At 31.8% G+C, this 22,646-nt stretch overlaps 1 protein-coding gene across 1 annotated transcript in view; it reads left to right on the forward strand.

Moving 5' to 3' along the window:
- The window catches only part of LOC107557418 (interleukin-17 receptor D-like), a 43,519-nt gene that overhangs the window by 15,222 nt on the left and 5,651 nt on the right, over nt 1-22,646 (forward strand). The window contains exons 2-10 of the mRNA XM_016240833.1: nt 8,947-9,010; nt 10,988-11,113; nt 16,460-16,578; nt 16,660-16,780; nt 17,722-17,766; nt 18,135-18,286; nt 21,471-21,536; nt 21,630-21,684; nt 21,766-21,876. Coding sequence (XP_016096319.1) covers nt 8,947-9,010; nt 10,988-11,113; nt 16,460-16,578; nt 16,660-16,780; nt 17,722-17,766; nt 18,135-18,286; nt 21,471-21,536; nt 21,630-21,684; nt 21,766-21,876 — 859 coding nt within the window. The remainder of the gene's footprint in view (nt 1-8,946; nt 9,011-10,987; nt 11,114-16,459; nt 16,579-16,659; nt 16,781-17,721; nt 17,767-18,134; nt 18,287-21,470; nt 21,537-21,629; nt 21,685-21,765; nt 21,877-22,646) is intronic.

The following is a 22,646-nucleotide window of genomic DNA, read 5'->3' on the forward strand; positions in this document are numbered from 1 at the left end:
TATATATGTATATATGATTTATAGTTTTATATAGTTATATTTTAACTTTACATAATAATAGAAATGTACAACTTTATTGTAAACATGTTAACCAATAAACTAATAATTTAATTTTAATTCCTTATACTTTTGCAAGACAGGATGTCATCCGTCAGAAGTGTATTGGATTGTTCTGAATAGAGTGAAACCTGAATGCGAGTTTGCTAAAGCAGTGACTAAATCAGTTTTTGGCTTTTGGTTAATTTCGCATAAATCCTTTACAGTAAGACCAGGAACATGTATTAAAGTAAATAGGGTGAATTTTGAAAAATAAAGACAATTTACAAATTTCCTCCATCAGAAAAGTTCAAATCAATCCAGTGCTTGTTTCTTTTATACTCCAAGCAATTAGTTGGACAAACAGTGAGAAGTGGTCTGGGGGTTTTGTTTGTTTTCACTGCGCTGAGGAACAAGCCCCCCGAGAGCAGATCAGCTAGATCTGAAGCTCAATATCAGAAGTGCGTGTAAGACAAACATAGTGATGGAGAGCGGCCGCTCTCCTGCGCTGGATTTATCACATGGGAGGCGATGCCTTCCTTTAGTCCACGAGGTCTGGAGCGTGCTATATTATTTGATTTCTTGCTTTTGTGGCGGCACTTGTAGGTCTGACTGCTCTGGTTGTTTAGATCGTTTCAGGTTTATGCATGCAAATTTATTGGACAAAATGTGCAAAAAAAATGTGCAAAAAATTTTGAAAATGTATCTCGAGGTTTATAGGGCTTGAGCGATTAATTAAAATCAAAATTGTTATTATGGCTTAGTGTGAATATCAAATCAGAAAAAAGGCTGCAAATATATGTGCATTTCAGAGCGAAGTATGGCACTGTGTTAATTTACACGTGAGCAGCTCATGATCTGCTGGTTTCTGTATCTCGGAGCGACTCGGTTCACAGTAAATGTTGCTTTACATGATCATATATACAGTATATTTGTATTGTAATTTGAAATAGTCTTATAGTAATATTTCTTGCTTTGTTTAATTGTTTTATATTAATAATAAGTTTCTAATAAAATGATTTATAATAACATTAATACATTTTATTATTATTATTTTATACTCCTATAGATGCTAATTACACTTTTTGGCCAAATTGTGCAGCCCTACAAACAAGCAAAGTAAATTAGTTCATATATATTTTATATATTAGTCAATCTATATTTTATATATAATATTATAATATATTATAATATATTATATTTCATATATTAGTTGATATATGCAAATTTAACCTAATTTTCAATTAGTTTGAACCAGGTTTGTTTTAGTATCACGGAGATACTATTATAGTATTTTGAATTAGTTTTTATTTATATATTTTTTATAAATGTTTTCATCTTAATTTTAGTTAAAGTTTAAGGAATGTAGTCGTGTTTTTTTTCTTTTATTGGTTTTCTTTTTTTGTATTTGTATTTATTTATTTTTATGTCTATGTAGATTTTTTTTCATGTTTGGTTTTAGCTATTTTAGTACATCAAGTTAAACTAAATGAAGATGAGAAATGTTGTTTTGGTGACTTGCTGAAATAAAATAAGTTAAATAAAAACAAGAAGTTGAATAAAAAATAAATAAAGTGAAATACATTTTTTTTATATATATATTTTGTTTTATTTCTGTTTTATTTCTAGTAATGTTTTTGTATGGTTTTAGTTTTAGTAACTTTAATAAATAGAAATGTATTGCGTAATAAATAAATATAATATTTAAGATTTAAAAACAAACCTGGAACTCTTAAAAAAAAAAAAGGATGCATTTGAAATTACAATATTTTTTTTCCTCTCCAAATCGTACAGCAAGTTTTAGTATCGGGTTTCACTGAAGCGCTGTTTTCTGCCATTCACTTGTGATATTTATTCATGCTGTTTATTTGCATCATCTGGGATCCATATGAGGCCGTTTGTTTCTTGTAAATAGGCACCAGAAGAAAGCAGCGAGACGCAGGTCGCCTCAGCTTCATGTGTAATCCTAACACACGCCACTGTTCTCATGCTAGAGAGATTATCTGCCCCCTTCCTGATCCCAGACCAAAGAATAGCAGCAGTGTCCCTCTGATTGATCATCGCTGGTCAGATATCCCATCATGCTCTATCTCCCCTTCAGCAGAGAGAAACCGATAGCATGCATGTTCCTGTTCAATGCAGGGGCAAAATCCCAGAGGGATGCATTTCCTCCGAGTCGGGTGGGAGAAGATTGAAGCAGCGAAGGATCAAACAAATAGCTGCCCTTTGAAAAAAGTGTGGTCTGCTGGCTTGTTTGCCGTTGTCTCCATATGGGTTACAGCTAATTGGGTTTTTAAGAAGAACCATCTACACTTGTAACATAGCTGGCAGTGTTCTCATTAAATTAGCTTCATGTGTGAGCTTAGATGCCAAAACACAAGTCAGACCAGGTACTTCAAACTGCTTGCTTTATGTAACCTGTGATTATGTCTGTCTGGATTGGATTGTGAGAAGTTAACATTTCAGAATGAGTCGGTTTACCAGATTAACCCTGTAAAGCCTGACACATGAAATAATAGTCAGAAAAATCTATTTTTGAAACCGTTTATTGGTCCTTTAGACAAAATATCAAAGAAAATAAAAAAACAAGTGTGTATGGCTTATATAGTCTGATATAGTGAGAAGGTAGAGGAAAAGATTTGGTCGAGATACAACTATTTGACAATCTAGAATCTGAGGGTGCAAAAAAAATCTAAATATTGAGAAAATGGCCTTTAAAGTTGTCCAGATGAAGTTCTTAGCAATGCATATTACTAATCAAAAATGAAGTTTTAATATATTTACGGTAGGAAATTTACAAAATATCTTCATGGAACATGATCTTTACTGAATATCCTAATGATTTTTGGCATAAAAGAAAAATCAATAATTTTGACCCATGCAATGTATTTTTGGCTATTGCTACAAATATACCCCAGCGACTTAAGACTGCTTTTGTGCTGCAGGGTCACATATGCTTTTGAAATTTTGCAAAAGAAAATGCATTATGCAAAATAATGACATTTTTCAAATAAATGATGAATAAATAAAAAATAAATAAAAACAGAGCTGAAGAAACAAACGCTCCTCAGAAGATGTGAGATGTTCTGGAGGCTTGTGAAGATCATTCCTCCGCTGAGGAACAGTGAAAGTAAAGCTTCTGGAAACAAACGCTCCTCAAAAGATCCTGAGGATCAGATTTGAGACTCTAAAACATGATTGATGGAGAATCAAGTAAAGCTGAGCTGCTTCAGTCCAGTAAGTGTTCATCTGGAGATATTACTGACGTTATTCTGACCTTTACTTGAGAAAAATCAGTCAAGATTTGACCGCAGAATCACACGTGAAGCTCCAGCTGAAGCTGGACGTTTGTACAATTAGACAAAAAGAGCTTGGACTTGATAAAAAAGTCTAAACTATCAACCAGACGACAGAAGGCGTGGAGTAGATTGTCTGACAGTTTTGATCATTGGACATTTGCGTTTCAAGTATAATACAGCAGGCTTTATAGGGTTAATGCAGTTGCTCTGTAGTCGTCAGTCTTTTGTGAAAACATAAATGGAAATAAATGCATAAAAGCCTGAGCCCAGCTCCCATACTGTGAAGTTTTTTCCTCGTTTGGGATGATATAATTACTGTTATTATTCGTATGGAAGGAGGAACACCTGGTTGGATCGGCAGCGCTTCACCTGCCCTCGCTCTGTTCAGACACGCTTGCATCCCTGATCCACACAATACTGAACTAAATCTCATTCCTTTAATGGCTTCTATTGCCTGTGCCAGGTGTGTGTGTGTGTGTGTGTGTGAGATGAATGGCAAAATTTGAACTGATACTAGAACAGGACAATTTTCAATTAAAATCAAAGGAAGAAGATTTTGTTACATTAAAAACCTTTCTATAATTTTCAGAAAATATTATAATTATAAAAACTATATACTTAATGCACTAATAAAAACTATATTAATATATAGATTTTTTAAATTATATATATGTGTTTGTGTGTGGTTAGTAGTGCAAGATATAAAAAATACAAATATATTTCTAAAATGTGTATATATAGTAAAAACGTCTTGCTCTAATAACTATTGATAATATGAATGATATATATTAAAAATATTAATTATAATACATATAAACATATTATAATTATTATATACTGTATAATACAATATTATAATAATTATCATATATATATATATATATATATATATATATATAAAGATATATATAATTTTAATAGTTATTCTAAGATGTTTTTTTGAGACACTTATGTCTGAAATATATATTTTGCATGACAATAAATACATATATTTAATACATTAAATACATTAATAAATATATGTATTATTATTAATGCAGCTATTAGTGCAAAATGTTTCTGAAACTTATATAAAATATTTAATGTCATGCAAAAATATCTATTTATATAAAATATAGTTTAAAATTTTCATTTCTATTTATATAAAAATATTTTTCACGACATTAAATGCTTATATAGTATTAGTATATTTGATATTAAATGACATTGACATTAAATATATTTATATATATAAGCTTCTGAAAGTGTCTTGCTCTAATAGTGGTCAATTAATAGTATTTTAAATATATATATATTTAAAAAAATATATATATATATATTTTTTTTTAAAGTAAGTTTTGGGGATTTTTTCCACTCATTTCAGGCAAAAATCTGGCACTTTCTTGTAGCTCAAATAGTACAACATGCCATTAGTAACACCAAGATCATGGGTTCGATTCCCAGGGAAAGCATGAACTGATGAAATGCAAACCTTGAATGCAACGTAAGTCACTATAAAAGCATCTGCGAAATGCATAAAAGTTAAAAGCAATAAAACACCTCTGCCATGATTTCATGCAGGTCCAGGGTCACATGCAATGGTTTGTTCAAATGATTAACCCTAACTATGAGCATTAGTTATAGCGATGCATGACTTGGCAAACACTGTTTTGGTGGAGATGATAGTTGCAATGGGATATTTTGTGAGCAATGCTATTACAGCTTCTTAAACGCACTTTCAGAGAGATGAAGTGATTAGCTGCAGGTGTGAAGCAGTCGTGGCAGCAGCTGTCTGTGTGTCCGCTGTGACCCTCAGGACCCCGCTGGGCCCCAGGACAGCAGGGCAGGAGCCATTAGTGCTGCTCTGGAGCTCAGACTTTCTCACTTTATTCTGCTGCTAAATGAGGAATTAGCCTGACGCCTCCTTCTTCTGCTGGCAGTAAATGGCTTTTGCTACCTAAAATCTCTCGTTTTAATAGAGAGGCCAAGGGCTATGAGCCAAATTAGTTTGTGCTTTCGTTCCCCTCAGTTCATTAACTGCAGCGTTAAACTTCCAGAAGAGTTTTCCCAGTAAAAGTCCAGGATGTTTTTCCACAAATACTCCTGGACTTCCTGAGCAGGAACTGCAGGTTTTTCAGAGGAAAATGAGAAAAGTGAAGGAAAATGTGTTGAAGTTTAATTCTTAGTCTTATACTTTGATACGGTTTGTTTAAATCACTAACACTAAATATAAACCTCAGAAAACTAGAAAAAAAAGCCTTTTTAATTGTTTATGCTATTTATTTGTGGAGTCATCCATGTATTTATTCGTGGTGTCTGTTTCAGTGTTATTTTATTATTATTATAGTTTTTATTAATATTTTGAATTCGTTTAAATTTTTTATATTTTTCGTTTTTATATTTATATTTTTTTGTTTAATTTTTAGTAAGTTAAATGATTTGCGTTTGACATTTTTATTTGATTTTTTTATATTACAATTTAAGTTAAATAATTTTTTATTTCGGTTTTAATTTGTATTTCCATTTAGTAATTTTAGTACTTAAAATTATTTCAGATAATTGCCAAGAATATTTTTCAGTTTAAAAAATAAAAATTATATATATATTATATATAATATATAAATATTATGTATTTTAAAATATATAATTAGTTTGTTTAAATTTTAGTAAAATTATTTTAATTTGTTTTAATTAGTTTGACTTTTTATTCATTTCCAGTTTGTATTTTTTTTTTTTATATTTCTATTTAGGCTGAATTTATTTTTATTTAATTTTTTTGTTCCGTTTTCATTTTTATTTATTTTCAGCTAATAATTTTTGTACTTTAACTTAAACATATTTCAACACATTTCGAATTTTTTTTGTTTTCATTTGTCAAATGATTTGTGGTTTTGTGATTTAAAAAAATTTTTTTTTTTTAAATATTGCTATTTAGAATTCATTTATTAACATTTTATTTTTTACTTTTTATTTATTTCCAGTTTCTAATTTAATAAAAAAATTTTGCTTACTTTAAGTTTTTAATCTAATCTATTATATATACTTTATTTATTTTAATTTCAGCTTTATTTTAAGTAACAACCTTTCTAATAGTTTTTTTTTTTTTTACTATAATAACTACTTCAGTCTATTTGTCTGTAGATGTTTATATTTCTACTTATTCATGCTGCCCTCTTTGGTCTTTATATTTTAGTCTTTTTTTGTATTATTTATATATAATATTTTTTATTAGCATTTAACATTTAAAGTAAAATTTTAATTTTTAAGTAAGTAGTCTTTTGTCATTTTTATTATCTAAAATAATTCATTATTTGTATTGTCATTTTTCCAGCTTTATTTCAAGTAACACAAATGTTTGTAATAGTCGTCGTTTTTACTAGAATAACTGTTTGTCTGTAGCTGTACATCTGGTCCAGGTACGGGGTCAGCGAGACACAGGGTCAAGAGGTCACGCCCTCATCAGTGCACATCCTGTGGAAATGAGGCAGAGGATGTCATTAAGACAGATTACTCTTGCGCATATGCTGGACTCGTTTACTCACACTGTTTTAGTAGCAGCTCACTGATGGGTTTGCATTAATTGTAAGTGCTTTTGCTAAATTAGGTTGTTTGCTGGATTATTTTAGTTCAGGAAGTCCACAGATCCATTCACTTAACATTTCAAACCACATTTAATCAGCAGTTTCCCACAAGCAATTTATGCAAAGCAGCGAGTCTACAGTTTCCCCTGCTGCATAGCTGCATAGTTTATTCTAATGTAAGCAAAATATCATTGACATTTACTGGATTGGCAGCAGAGAAGTCGTCTGGCATGTTTATCTTTATGTGGTTGTTGAGGTTTCCAGTGGAGCGTTTTGCAGGAAAACTGTGGATGATTTATATGTTTGGAGAAAAAAAAGGATTGTATGGGGAGTAGAGATGCTCCAAACCGGGATAAAAACAGATCAGCATTGAAAATTGCTTTCCCAGAGTGACACAAACAGGTGCATTTTGTGTTGATTCAATATTGCTGATGCAATTTAAGAGATTTATTTGTACTGTATTGACAGTGTTTTCATTTTACAAAGTAAAAATAACTAGGAAATCATTGGCTAGCATCCTTTTTTTTCTTTCAAAAAGGTACTGTATTTATGTATTAAGATGGTAATTGACCAAAAATGCAGTATTACCATGGAAAAATGTACTTTGAGGTACTTTCTTGTAATGTACCCTAATATAAACCCTACATAATATGCATTTTGTGCCTCATATACACTGTAAAAATAATTTTTTGAAGTGGCAGCTGAAGTTGAAGGACTAAAATTACTAGCTGGAAATAAATAAAAACTAAAATAAAAATAAATACTTTTTTTTTTTTTTTTTTTAGAAACAATATTACTAAAAAACAACAACTGAAATATAGAAATAAAAGCTAATTTAAAATATTAATAAAAACTGTAATAGTACATAAATTATACTGCAATGAATAAACACTGAAACAGACAAACCACATTAAGGGCACCTCAAATACACAGAGTATATTAAAAAATATTTCTAAAAAAAAAAATCTATTCATGTATATATTTACATATATTAAGTTCATTTTAAATATACCTTAAATATATTTTTATATATATGTAGTACAAATAAAATTATATTTTATTATTAATATTTTTAGAAAAGCATATTGCAAATTATTTTTATATTATTATTTTTTTTAATAAAATATAAATTAATTCAGCTTTTTTTTCAAATTTTCTAAGATTTATATTTAGTTTGAGTGACTTTAACAAACCCTTATATAAGTATTACACAAAAGTGAAGAAATACACCCGATTCATGGATATGCAAATATTTTCTCTTAAGCATGGGAGGTCCTTGTTGAAGATCTTAATTTAAAAATAAATATTTAGCAATAACTGTCCTACATAAGTATGCTGTGATCACTGATATGCTTTAAAGTATTTTTCTATCTCGGTATCTCATTATTGAGGATCTGCTGGGTGGGAGGGAATCCTGCAATGTCAGATGACTTCCTTTATCCCAGATAACACGAGGAAGACGATAAGATCGCTGATACACACAAGAACAAGGCCTCTTTAGTGTCACTCCACGTTTGCCAGGATCCTTCACCCCGTGACTTTTCTCTTGAAATATGCTCGCTTTATTTGATAATCCCTATTTTATGTATCTTCCTTTTTGTTTTTACACATCCGCCCTGATCTGGCGCGTCTCGTGCAGCGTCTGTCTGCTTCTGTCACGCAAGCATATTTGTTTTGACTGACTTGGATACACCTTGAAGCGCTGCTCTGGAGTCAGCCGTAACCCTTCGTTATCTCACCTGAGATACACACGGCTGATTCTGGGTCAGTTAGTGCTGTATTGTGTGTTACTACAGGGTTATATTAGTCTTTTGGCACCGAGCGCTGTGTTGTTGAGTGCCAGGAGTCTCATAATTGTGGGATTGTGTGCTTCGGCTGTCACCACATGAAGTGCTGCTGCTTTTCAAGGCTTGAACTCACATTCCTGTTACACAAGTTGCTGTTTGTCTCTTGGACGGCCTCAACGCTGCCGTTACAGTCGACTCCAGATGCTGAATTCATGTAATGTCACATTCATTTTCTAAACCGTCCCCTGTTCTCTTTCTCTGCAGGGAACGCAGTTGTCCAGCGCCGACGAGAGCGGCCGCAAACTCGGAGTCACGTTTCGATACGACAGTAAGACACTTTATTATCAGACCTGTCTCTGACTATACAGTTAATAATCTTATTTTGCACAAAGAAAAAAAAGTTTATTTAGACTCCATCAGTTCTTTTAAGTTGTGATGTTAATTTAAAATTCTCATAAACTGCATCATGCATCTGGATGCTTTCCTTCTCAAATCACAAAACAAACTCTTATAATACAAACTCTCAAAATATTATTTTTCCAAATTCTATTCTTGATAATTCTCATTGGATACTCTATTATACTATATTATTAAAACATTACTGATAAATTATGATAAAAATAATATATATGTGTATATATATATATATATATATACAGTATATATATATATTTATTTGTTAGTTATTATTTAATTACAAATATTTATATATATATATATATACATTAAAAATAAAAGCATAATAAACTAAATTTGGTGTGAATTTAAATAAAAGTAATCGACTGAAAAGTTGTACACATACTACATTAATGCATCAATACTTTACCATTTAAATAATATATCATTATTTATTTTGCATAATGGTAATAAGAATTATTTGGAAAAATTATTATTTTTTACATTAGTTTTATTTAAATCAGCATGAATAAAAATATAATCAACTGTAAAAGGCAGTACACATACTACTTTGATTTATTAATACTTTACAATTTAAGTAATATATCATCATTTATTTTGCATTTTGATAATAAGAATAAGAAACAAACAAAATAGTAAATTAAAAAGAGGCAGTACACATACTACATTAATGCATCAACACTTTGCAATTTAAATCAAATTTTATTAATTATTTAGCATTTTGATAATTGTTTGAGAAAATTTTAAATATATATATTTTTATTTAAATCAGCATAAATTAAAATAACAAAAACTAAAGAAAGGCAGTACACATTACATTGATGCATCAATACTTTGCAATTTAAATAATATATCATTATTTATTTCACATTATGGTAATGAAAATTGTTTGGAAACATTATTGTCATTTTCTTATTTAAATAAAATTATTTTTATTTAAATAAGCTAAAATTAAACAAAAAAAAATAAAATTGGTGCTTAATTTTCACTAAAACAATGTCACAAAAGAAATCTTAATTTTCTTTAAATGTAGTGTTTGTCATATTTTTTGACGTTGCAGTATTTCGTCTCAAAACATCACAACATTGCTGAGTTTATTTGAGCAACATTGGTTCAACCAATGGCGTGAGTTTGGGGCGGGACTATCTATTTGTCAGCCAATAGAAAGCAGGGAAGGGTATTTAGGCAACCTGTTTGAAAACATTATTTATAGTATATAAATATAGTCTATATATAATATATATAGTCATTATTGTTCTATTCTGTGATGCTAGAGGCAAAGAAATGACACTCTCTGCATTTAAAGCAATGTATTCTTTTATCTATATGTTATATAAAGTGATTTTTGGTGTGAAATATGACTCGGGAATGTTCTTTGTATGAGTCACCCTAATTGATTCTCTCTGCTTGGCTTAATATAGCTTTTATTCTCTTGTTAATGCCAAATGTTGTTTCAGTCAAGCTCTTATCCCCCCTTAAGTGCTGAAAAGTCAAGTTTCTCATCTTGTAGCTAATCCCGGTTTCTGCTCGGCATTCAATCCCCATTGTGTGTGACTACGAACGGGAACGGGCCTGATTCTGGTTAGCATCACAATAGGGATTGCGTAAAAAAGAGCGACGGGGTGTGAGGGACACAAACGACTGCTCCTCTTCCTATACCTGCTTATCTGCAGCCGCTGAGGAGAAAGAAACAAGTGAAAAAAAGAAAGACGGAAGGCACAAAGAAAGAGGGAAAGAGCGTCTCCTCGCATGGCTGCATATTTACTCTCGCCGCTTGCCAAAGAATCTCACCGGTGTTCTCACTGGGAAACACTGCCTGACTTTGTTTCACTCTCTCTCACTCTCTCTCTCTCTCTCTTTGTGTTCCTGCTCTTTCTGTCCCAATTAGACTGCTCTCTGAACTGGAATCCGCTGGGCAAACACGCCATCCATGAAGTGAACAACATCACCTACAGTCATTTATCTTGTGACAGCCAGGCAGCCGTGGTGGTCCACTGGATGGCTAGCCCTCTCGGTAGGTTTCTTCTCAGCTGTGTTGGAGAAACTACTTTAAAACACTTGACATTTCAGTTTCTGGCCCAGTGGAGTCCCAATGGGGCGGGACTATCTTTTAGTAGACAGGCCATTTTCAGTCTACCCTTTTGCAAAAGTAGTTACCAACAGTAATACAGATTAGATCATTTTTGTCCAAAAAAAGACATGACGTAATCAAAAAGAGGTTCACATTTAGGGTGACTTCAGACTTTATCATCAAACAGATTCACATAAAATGCAACCAAGAATTCTGTATTAGTTGCATTTAGTTTAATTTTGTCAGATAATAAAGACATATGCATGTGTGTGTGTATGTATATGTATATATGAATGTATATCGAATTACACTAAATGCAAATAATATATGCAAAAAAAATGTATGTGTGTATGTATGAATGTTTATGTTTGCATATTTATTAATATATATATATATATATATATATATATATATATATTAGTTGTATTTAGTGTTATTTGTTAGGTTATATACACTGTTGCATTTAGTGTAATTTTTGATGATATTTTAAAAATTTTAATAAAACACTTTTTTTATATGCATTTTATTTGCATTTAGTGTAAATTTGCATAGTAGCATATCAGACAAATGTACACATTTATATATTCTCCTCTATATTTGTGTTTGCAATATAATGCGACAAAAAACAAGCATCTTGTCGCAAAAAAAAAAGATTCTTAATTGCAAAGTTGACTTACTGTGAACTTAAAATAAAGTTTTTTATGTCATTAATTTTAGTCAGTTACTTCCCTCGACTGAAATCAATAACCATTAGTGGTTCAGTCGATGGAAAAGTTTGTGTTTCCAAAAACAGAGATTTCTGCATGTCTGCACTTTCCATTAGCGTGCACGAACCCATAACAAAGCGCATTTTAAAGTGCATGTGTGTTGCACGGGTGGTTGCACATGAGGGTGATTTATCGTAGTCCATCTCCAGCCTGGAGAGAATGGAACAGGAGCTCAAAGAAAGGCTGAGTTCCTGCTCTTCCTGATCAAAGCCGCAGGTTCCCTCCTCCCGGGGCGTATTATTCTCCGACCCTGACAGTCCCGCGGATCCGTTTAAGACACGGGAATAGATCGGCACATAGCAGCGCTGTGATTTTTGTCCTGGGAGGAATGTGTGCGTGTGTGGCTGAGGGAAAGATGGGGATGTCCCTCGCTTCCGTCTGCCAGGGCGCTATTGAACTTGGTAATGCGAGCTTTCGGCTGACAAGCGGGACAATGTTGCCTGTTGTTCACTCGAGGTTAATTCTTTTGACTAAGGCAGGACTTGACACAGCTCAGGTGTATATTAAAGAATCTCGAAGAAGAAAGCCTTGGGTGTGGGGCCTTTTCCTCATGCACTGAACTTAAAGGGACAGTCCACCCAAAAAATGAAAATGCATCAATTAGTCACCCTCAAAGATACTTTGGACGGTCTTAAAGATGCTCTTTTCCATGCAATGAAAGCATTTTGTGACCAGCAACATGTTTTAACCTCCAAAAACTACAAAAAATACAATAAAAGTCAAGAATTTAAGTAATTTTTCACATAGTCTTTCACAAATCTCATTTGCACTGCCGCGTGTTTCTTCAGTTATGAGACAAACCAGAAGCAATAGCATTTGGTTTCTGACAACAAACCTAGAATCATGCATGCGCATGTTTCCTGTACAAAATTATCACATGGCTCCATAATTAGTTATATTTGTGTCTTTTTTGAATGCAATCAAATATACTGCGTTTGAGAGCAAAACTTATTATATTTTATATATTATATATATTTTTATATATTTTATATTTAATAAAAAAAAATAAAGGATTGCAAATAAAAAGTCTTCTTAAGGCTGTTTTAATTACAAAATAAGCAACTGATAACTTTTTGATCAAACTTTGTATAACAAAGATTTGCATCAGTTATCAGTTACTTTATTTTTGTGATTAAAACAGCCTTAAGAAGACTTTTTATTTGCAATCTTTTATTTTACTTAATTCCAAAATGTGTTGCTCTTAAACACAGTATGTTTGATTGCATGAAAAAGACACAAAAGTAACTCCATTAAAGAAGATTGAGAAATTGCGCACAAAATATACACATTTTCGGTGCATTTATGGTGTTTTTAGTCATTTTTGGAGGTCAGAAGTACGAGTTCCCATTCACTCTCATTGTATGTGTGAAGCGTGAACATTTTTCATAATTTCTCCTTTTATGTTTTAAGCCATACAGGTTTAGGATGACATGAGGGTGAGTAAATGATGACAGTTTTCATATTTGAGTGAAATTTTACATACATTTTTCATATCATGAGCGAACTGGGGGTTTGTGAGGGATAAAAACATAAAAAAATAAAAAACAATAATAATAATAATGTTAATAAATGTACATTACTTTAAAAAAAATCAAAATAAAACACAAAAAAAGATTTATAAATATTTCGTTTGTTTACGGTCATGTTATGTGACCATTAACCAACATTAGAGAACCATGAACATGCAAATGTGTTTTTAAATTATTGAAATATTAATTTCGTAGAAGTGAATATTTTAGGTCAAATGGATTCAGGTGACACATTTCTTTTTGTCATAATAATCATTTATAATAATTTAAATAATAATTTAGTTTTTAAAATATTATTTAGAAATATTATTCTTTGTTATTGTATGTTTGTTCATGAAATGAATATTGATATTTTAATAGTGATGCACCAAAATGCATTTTTTACAGATATACTGAAACCAAAGTTTTCATTTAGCCAAAAATAAAGTTTCAATTAATTAATCAAATTTATTAATAATCAACACTCAAATAAAATATTAATTTAATTTATACATTTAAATTTTAAATAAAATTTTTGAAACATTTAAAACATAATTTTTTTTAAACTTAAGTGATTATATAAACTTTTTCATGATATTATTATGTTTTGTTGAATATTTATACTTCAGGTATATATATAACTTGTTTCATGACACATTAAATAATGAATGTTTAGTGAAGTTTTGTTCACACATCATCTCTAGAAATTACATTAGCCTAGATGAATAAATGCTGAAACACTATTTTTCATTGTTAGTTCATAATACCTAATGCATTAACTTGATTACTTAAAGCAGCCCTCTACAAGAGCCGGAAAACGAGTGAGTGAAAACGAGAGCGCACAACCAGTTCTGCAGCTTTTTTTCCACCTTCACTGGTGTTTTTGAAGGTTGTGTGTGATGGGCGGCTCTCTCTTGATGCTATCTGTAGGCTGGCGGAGGTGTGGAGTTACACCCGTCCCATCAGGCCGCTCCCCGCCGCGGTAATCAGAACCACACGGAATGTGTGCGGGAGCCTTTTCTTCTCCCCTCTTCCCTCTGCAACTGATAAGACAGAAATCTAATTAAAAGGGAGGCAGGCTGGCACACTTTGAAGGGCACGGGAATGCTCCGCTGGCACGCACGCTCCCGTCCGCTCTGTCTTCAGGGGTGCTAATAAAAAAAGAAACAGAGGGAAAGAAAGGAAGGGGAAAAATGGTGCATGCTTTAAAAGTTGCATGCTGTTTCCAGTCCTGAAAGTTTATGGCGGGACTTAAGCAGGTTTACAGTAGGTTCTGTGCACATCCCACACATCTGAAATTGCAGACTCAGACTTATGCTGTAAGGCCGAACTATACAGCTGTCTATGGCGTTTCACAATCCTATAAACTCATTAGAAAATGTAAAAAATCTACAAGGAGTATGCTCTATAACCACCCGTATTTGCATATTCAGTGCTTCGGCCAAAAATTGCACCAGTTAACTGAGAGTCTTAAAGGTACAGTAGCAAAAACAGCTTGTTTATTCAGGTCAGAAAGGGTGGAAAATGGTAGTAAAAAGCTACATTTACATTCTTGAGCCAATACACCTTGCCTAAATAAAAAACTTAATGAGGGACAATACACATTAATAATACACACATGTAAAAATGTGTCAAATTGAGCCAAATTGGCTACTTTTCACGCGTAGTCCCTTAATAAAATAAATAAATATAACTAAATAAAATGCAAATGTCTCCTTTAATACATTTTGGGTTGTTATCTATTCTATAAACGTGATTTGCGCTAGTGAGCTAAGAATCTTAAAGGTACAGTAGAAAAAATAACCTTTTTATTCATGTCAGAAAGGGTGAAAAACGGCCATAAAAAGCTATATTTAATAAACCTTTGAAATCAATCCAAAAAAATATATAAAATGCAAACGTGTTCCTTTTAATGCTTTTTTAGGATGTGATCTATTCTAAAAATGTGAACTGCATCAGTTAACTGAGAATCTTAAAGGTACAGTAGCAAAGACGGCTTGTTTATTCAGATCAGAAAGGGTGGAAAATGGCCATAAAAGGCAACATTTACATTTTTGTGACAATAAACTGGACTAACATTAAAAAGCATGGCCGAGAAAAAATATGCAAAAATTGGATGTGATCTATCCAATAAACGCTCTTGACGCAATGCAAATATGAATTATGAATTGCTCAATAATTTGTGCAATAAAACTAAGATGCAAAGGAGCATATTTTCAAATAGTCTTTTTTGTTGTCTCAACCACGAGCTCATTAACATATGACCGCCCACATTTTCATATTCAGCACGTCATTCTGATGAACAATGTGAATTGCACCAGTTAACTGAGAATTTTAAAGGTACAGTAGCAAAAACAGCCTGTTTATTCAGGTGAAAATGGCCATGAAAAGCTACATTTACATTTTTGAGCCAATAAACCTTGACTAATATTAAAAAGTGGCTCCAAGAAAAAATTAAATGCAAAAATATTTCCTTTTTGATGCTTTTTAGTATGAGACCTATTCTATAAATGTGAATTGCATCAGATAACTGAGAATCTTAAAGGTACGGTATAGCAAAAACAGCCTGTTTATTCAGATCAGAAAGGGTGGAATATGGCTATAAGAAGCTATATTCACCAGAAAACATTGTCTAACATTATAAATCAACTAAAAAATGCAACATTATGAATTGCACCAGTTATCAAAGAATTAATGGTACAGTAGCAAAAACAACCTATATATTCAGATCAGAAGGGTGAAGAATTTCCATAAAAGGCTACATTTACATTTTTGAGCCAGTTAACCTGGACAAACTCCCAATATGAAATGCAAAAATATGTTCTTTTGAATGCGTTTTAGGATGTGATCCATTCTATAATTTCTTTCGGTACAATGCAAACATGAATTGCTTGATAATTTATGCATTTTCAAAGCCATCGGTTGCACAGGTGTGCTGCAGTCATCTGGATTTATGTCTGTGCTTTTATATCATCTAATCCCCTTTAATTCATGCGACCTGTTTGATCGGCTAGGTATTGAACATGTGAAAGGATTCAGAGTGCATCTGGAGGACAAGAATCCCGAGGGAAAGCAGTGCCAGCACATGATTCTAAAGGATCCGCGACAGCTTAACTTCTCTTACAAAACCGTTGTAAGTATAATATGCTTTATATTAGACACAATTTAGTGGAAATGAATTTTTGTGTTCATATTCATCTGTTTTTCCCAACAGAGGATGAGCTCACAGCCCTTCTCTGGTCTCACCTTTGAGACGGACTACATGGTCAGAATCGTGCCGTTTCCCACGTTCTTGAACGACAGCTTCTTTCCGCCATCTTTTCTGCGCACTAACAGTGAGTGTTAAGCCTGAAACGATACTATAAAAAACATGTTTGTGGCTTTATTTGATCCTACCTTTAGGAAAAATATATATATAATTAAACATTTATTATTATTATTATTAAATATTTATAAGTATTAATGCCATTAAAAAACAATTTATAATTAAAAAATATTCTGGTACACAAAATGACCAATTACTTATTTTTTTTACTATTAGTTATTGTTTTATATTCTAACTTAATGGATATTTAACGTGAAAAATTACTTTATCTTTTTTGCGCAGAAGTAAACATACTCTACAAAACAAAAATGTGTTTCTGGCCATATTCTTTTAGAATTTTGGAAAAATATATTTTTATTTATTTATTAAATGTTAATGAGGTTTTTACCAAAAAATATTTAGAATTATAATTAAAATCATTCAAACATATCCTGTTATACAAAATGACAAATTTATAATTAAATGTTTAAAATGGGATTATAAATATAATTATAATTTATTTTGTAATTTATTTGTAGTTTATTTTTATTATTACTATGATTTATAATATTTATAAATATTCATTTGAGGTTTTTATATATATTTTTAATTATATTTGGTACACAAAATGACAAATGTATAATTAAATGTTTATAATTTAATTATAAATGTAATTAAAATACTTATAAAATAATGATAATTTATTTGCTAATTTTATAATTTAATTTTAAAATTTATAATTTGCTGTTGTTATTATTAGACATTTTTATATTTTTCATTTTGTTTTTTATGAACATTTATAATTAAAATAATTGATAAAATATTACTTTTTTTTTTTTACAATCAGTTAGTGTCATATTCTAACTTAATGGATGTTTAAAATTACTTGACTGCTTTTGGAAAAATTGTGCAAAAAATAGTTATAATAATAGTAATAGTAATAATAGTTTCTTGTTCCTTGCGTTCTCACAGGTTGTGAAGTGCTTCTTGGCCCAGATAACCTCGTCTGCAAACCATGTGAGTTTTATATTTTTCATTTTGTTTTTTATGAACATTTATAATTAAAATAATTGATAAAATATTACTTTTTTTTTTTACAATCAGTTAGTGTCATATTCTAACTTAATGGATGTTTAAAATTACTTGACTGCTTTTGGAAAAATTGTGCAAAAAATAGTTATAATAATAGTAATAGTAATAATAGTTTCTTGTTCCTTGCGTTCTCACAGGTTGTGAAGTGCTTCTTGGCCCAGATAACCTCGTCTGCAAACCATGTGAGTTCTTTAGAGACAGAAAAGCTGTGCCAAGCTGTGAAACGGCCTAAACAGGGACTTCAAATGAAACCGAAACCAACCTTGCTCTTCTTTCTCTTTCTTCCCTGACAGTCTGGAAGCCCAAGATGCTGAATGTTTCTCAACTCGGATCTAATTTGCATGTTGTGTTTGACCACGCCCCTTCCACATTCGGCTTCACCATCTACTACCTGTACTACAAGCTCAGACAGGAGGGGCCCTTCAGACTCAAACGCTGCAAACCTGTGAGCAGTTTACCTAGTAATTGCATTGGAAAATTCATAAACATTTGCATTCATAATTCACCCCAAATGCTCACTCTCATGTCATTTCAAGGAGTGTTTCCTAATGATTTGCATGTTTGCATCATCGGGTTACTGTAAGTGTTTGCATACTGTTAGCTTTGCACACACACGGTTTTCTAGCAGGAGGTTCTGGGTTAATGCGTGTAATGCTCTTCCCAGACAGCTGGAATAATATATAGTCTTATCCTGTTGAGTCGGCGCTCTGGGAAATGGACGTGTTCTGCTGCTTTCCACGCTTTGGTTGTGCTGGAGATGGAAATATAAAGAGCAGAGAGCTTTTACAGCAGCACTTTGTCACTTAGAAACTGCGCTGGGAGTTAGAAGTCGGCTATCTGTCTTTCTTTTTTGCGAAGGACATGTATGTTTGGTTCTGGACTAACTGTCTTCAGGGGATAGTTGAGCTGAAAATGGATATTCTGTCGTGATTTACTCACCCTTGTGTCATTTAAATGCATTTGACGTTCTTTCTTCTGTGAGAAGTGTGCTCATGCTGCTCTTCTCCATACAGAGAAACTCAGTCGAATTGGGACGGAGGCTGTTAGGCTCCAAAAAATAATCTAAAGAAATGGAAGCCCAAGACATATTTTGAAGACATATGACAAGAATATAAATGAGTGATTATCTCATTATTATTAATACATTTATTTATTTATATAATAATAATAATAATAATAAAGTTAATAAATAATACTAGTAATATAAATCGAGAAAAGCACATAACAAATACAATGTATAATAAAAAAATGTATATTCTAATAATAATAATAACAACAATAATAGTAATTATTATTATATAATTCATTTGAATAATTATTTATATTTTAATTATTATTACGACTATTAGTATTAGTAGTAGTACTTATTATTTATTAATAATAATGTCAATAATTATTATCAATGCAATAAATTATTAAATGTGTATTCATTATTTATTATTTTTATAATTATTCTGATGATGATTATTATTATTATTATAATTAATAATTATAATTATATTAAATAATAAATACTACTGGTAATAGTAATTGAGAAGATCACATTACAAATAAAATGTATAATAATTATAAAAATTAATATCCTAATAATAATAATATTTTTATGTAATAATAATTAATTATGAATAATAATTTATATTTTGCTAAATTATTATTATTACTATTATTATTATTAGTAGTACTTATTAATTATAATTTATTAATAATAATGTCAATAATGATTATTGATGGAATGAATGAATAAATATTAATAATTTATTATGTTCATAATATTTATTATAATTAGCATAATTAATAATAATTATTATATTAAATAATAATAAATACTACTAGTAATAGTATTTGAGAAAAGCGCATTTCAAATAAAATAAATAATAATAATAATATTATTATATATGAATAAACATTATTATTATTATTATTATCATTTTTAATTGTTATTATACATTTTATTTCTAATACGCTTTTCTCAAACCCAGAGTGCTACAAGCAATTAAACATTAAATATCAACAAACAGTGAAGTTCACTGACGCACTAAATGGCTAATTAACAACAGAAAGATAAATGGCGCTCCATGTTTAAATGTACACTTTATGGTGTTTTTTTAATCATTTTTTGAGTTATCTCTGTAAGACTTTGGCTGAAGCAAAGTCTTTATTCTCTTGGAATCACAATGTCGTGATTGATTTCATTTAGAGGTTTTATTATTTCAACACCAGCATGAGGCGTTTCATATTTGTGTCATTTTGGAACACGACCTGGTTCTTTTGAACCATGTTATTCACATCTTCTTCCTATCAGAGGGTGTAAAAGCATTGTCCTGGCCTTTTTCAGAAGAGCGCAGCGGTCATATCTGTGGCCGGGCCGGGTGGCATTGTTTGTAGCGATAATAGAAAGAGGTGAAATTTGAGGTGAGCGATGCCACCAACGGGGGATTCCAGAGTTCAGACACCCTATGGATCTCTGTGAGATCATTGTTATCGTTTCACTTTCCCACCACAGGTTTCTAAGTAACTGAGTGCATTAGAAACCCTGTTTTAATGTAGAGCATCTGTAACAGTAACAGGGTGAACAGTTTACCTGTTTGTTTAGCTTTTTCCATCCTTGTTCTTAAAGTAATGGCACTTTAAGGTGTTTATTAGAAAGAAAATTCAATGCTGATATGTCTATGAATATCACATTTTCAAAGACAGTTTGCTGAAAATGTGCTCACCCTCAGGCCATCCGAGATGTAGATGAGTTTGTTTCTTCATCAGGTTTGGAGAAATGTAGCACTGCATCAGTGTCTCAGCAATGGACGCTCTGCAGTGAATGGGTGCCGTCAGAATGAGAGTCCAAACAGCTGATAAAAACATCACAATAATCCACAGCACTCCAGTCCATCAGTTAATGTCTGGAGAAGAGAAAAGCTGCGTGCTTGTAAGAAACAAATCCATCATTAAGGTTGCTTTTAGCTAAAATACGAGTCCATAATCCATAAAAACGCTTCCTCCAATGAAAAAGTCGTCTTGTCTGAATCAGGAGAGAAATCTGCACAGATCAAGCACAGTTTACAAGCAAAAACAGCTCTAAACAAATATGTGGGTGGATTTTGATGTGAGAGAAAAACAGATGATGGACTTTTTCACTGGAGGAAGCGTTATTATGGATTGTAGACTTTAATTTTATCCAGAAGCAATGCTTTAAAGTTAAAACGTCTCAATAATGGATTTTTTTTTTACAAACACGCAGCTCTTTACTTCTCCAGACATTAACTGATGGACTGGAGTGGTGTGGATTATTGTGATGTTTTTATCAGCTGTTTGGACTCTCATTCTGACGGCACCCATTCACTGCAGAGCATCCACTGATGAGCAAGTGATGCAATGCTACATTTCTCCAAATCTGATGAAGAAACAAACTCATCTGCATCTCAGATGATCTGATGGTGAGGAAATGTTCAGCAGATTTTCATTTTTGGATGAACTGTTCCTTTAAAAGTTGGTGCAACATATTAACTTACACATTTGTTAATGAAGGCCACAAGTAGCTCTTGGTTTATGGAATGACCCAGATATTATCATTGCATATAATTTTACATAAAATGCATTACACATTTTTAAATAATGTGTCTCTGTTTTCCTTGCAGGAGCAAAATGGCCCCAAAACTACATGTGTTCTACAAGACGTCACTCCAGGAACTTACGCAATAGAGGTTTGAGCGTTATTCATTTCATATGCAATTAAATGGGTTTCATTTAATGTTTATTGAACTAAGCAGAACAAATCTGCTTTGCTATTCCTGCAGCTTCGCGATGACAACAACTCGACCAGAAAACAGACGCAGTACCACGTGAGCCAAGGTAAAAAGGCTTTGCCGTTTTCATACTTTTGAATATTTAGCGTCTGTATTCAGACTGATCAGATGTTGTTTGTGTTTGCAGTGCATTCTCCGTGGGCCGGACCGATCCGCGCCATGGCCATCACCATCCCGCTGGTCATCATGTCGGCCTTCGCCACTCTCTTCACCGTTATGTGTCGCAAGAAACAGCAAGGTGCGTGTCCGTCACTACACACGTTTGCGCTCACGCCATTCTGCTGCATCTCTGCTCATTCCTCACAAAAGAAACTCCTGTAAGCCTGTTAGTGTGTAATGCATCTTACAGAAGCAAAATTATGTTCAGTTTCCAACGTTTTGGGAAGATTCCCCTCACAAAACCTCATAGAATACCTTGGTTTCTACAGTTACTGTTAAATCTGTGAAATCCTAACTAGGTTTTTCATTTTCTGAAGAACTTTTGCGAAGTCACCGCCACAATTCTAGGGTTGCCATGGCGTTCCTGTGTGGTTGCTAAGGTGTGCTGAGGGTCTTATTACACGTTGCTAGGGAGTTTTGGGTGGTTGTTAGGGCATTGCCAGTTAGTTAAGGATGTTCTGGTTGCTTAGTGGCACAAAAAAGTCTATTCTGGTCTCTAAATCAGTATTATTTTAGTATCATTGAGATACTAATATAGTTTTCATTTATATTTTGAAATCACTTTTATTTTTGTATTTTATTTTTTCATTTTCATTTTAAAGTTTTAGTAATTACGTTTTTGTCATTTTTATTAGTTTTTTCCCCTCTAGTTTTAAAAATGTTTTCTAGTCAAAAAATAAAATAAGTTTAAGTTTTTTTTTTAATACTTCATTGATATTTCAGTTAACATTTATTTAATTTCAAGTAACACATTTTTAAAGGTATTAATTTGTCAACTAGCTGAAATAAAAAAGGTTCAGGTTTTTAAATAATTATTTACAATTTTATTTCAGTTAATGTTTATTTTAT

Source organism: Sinocyclocheilus grahami, unplaced genomic scaffold (assembly GCF_001515645.1).
Source record: "Sinocyclocheilus grahami isolate Dianchi unplaced genomic scaffold, SAMN03320097.WGS_v1.1 scaffold601.1, whole genome shotgun sequence".
In the NCBI taxonomy this organism is placed as follows: Eukaryota; Metazoa; Chordata; class Actinopteri; order Cypriniformes; family Cyprinidae; genus Sinocyclocheilus; species Sinocyclocheilus grahami.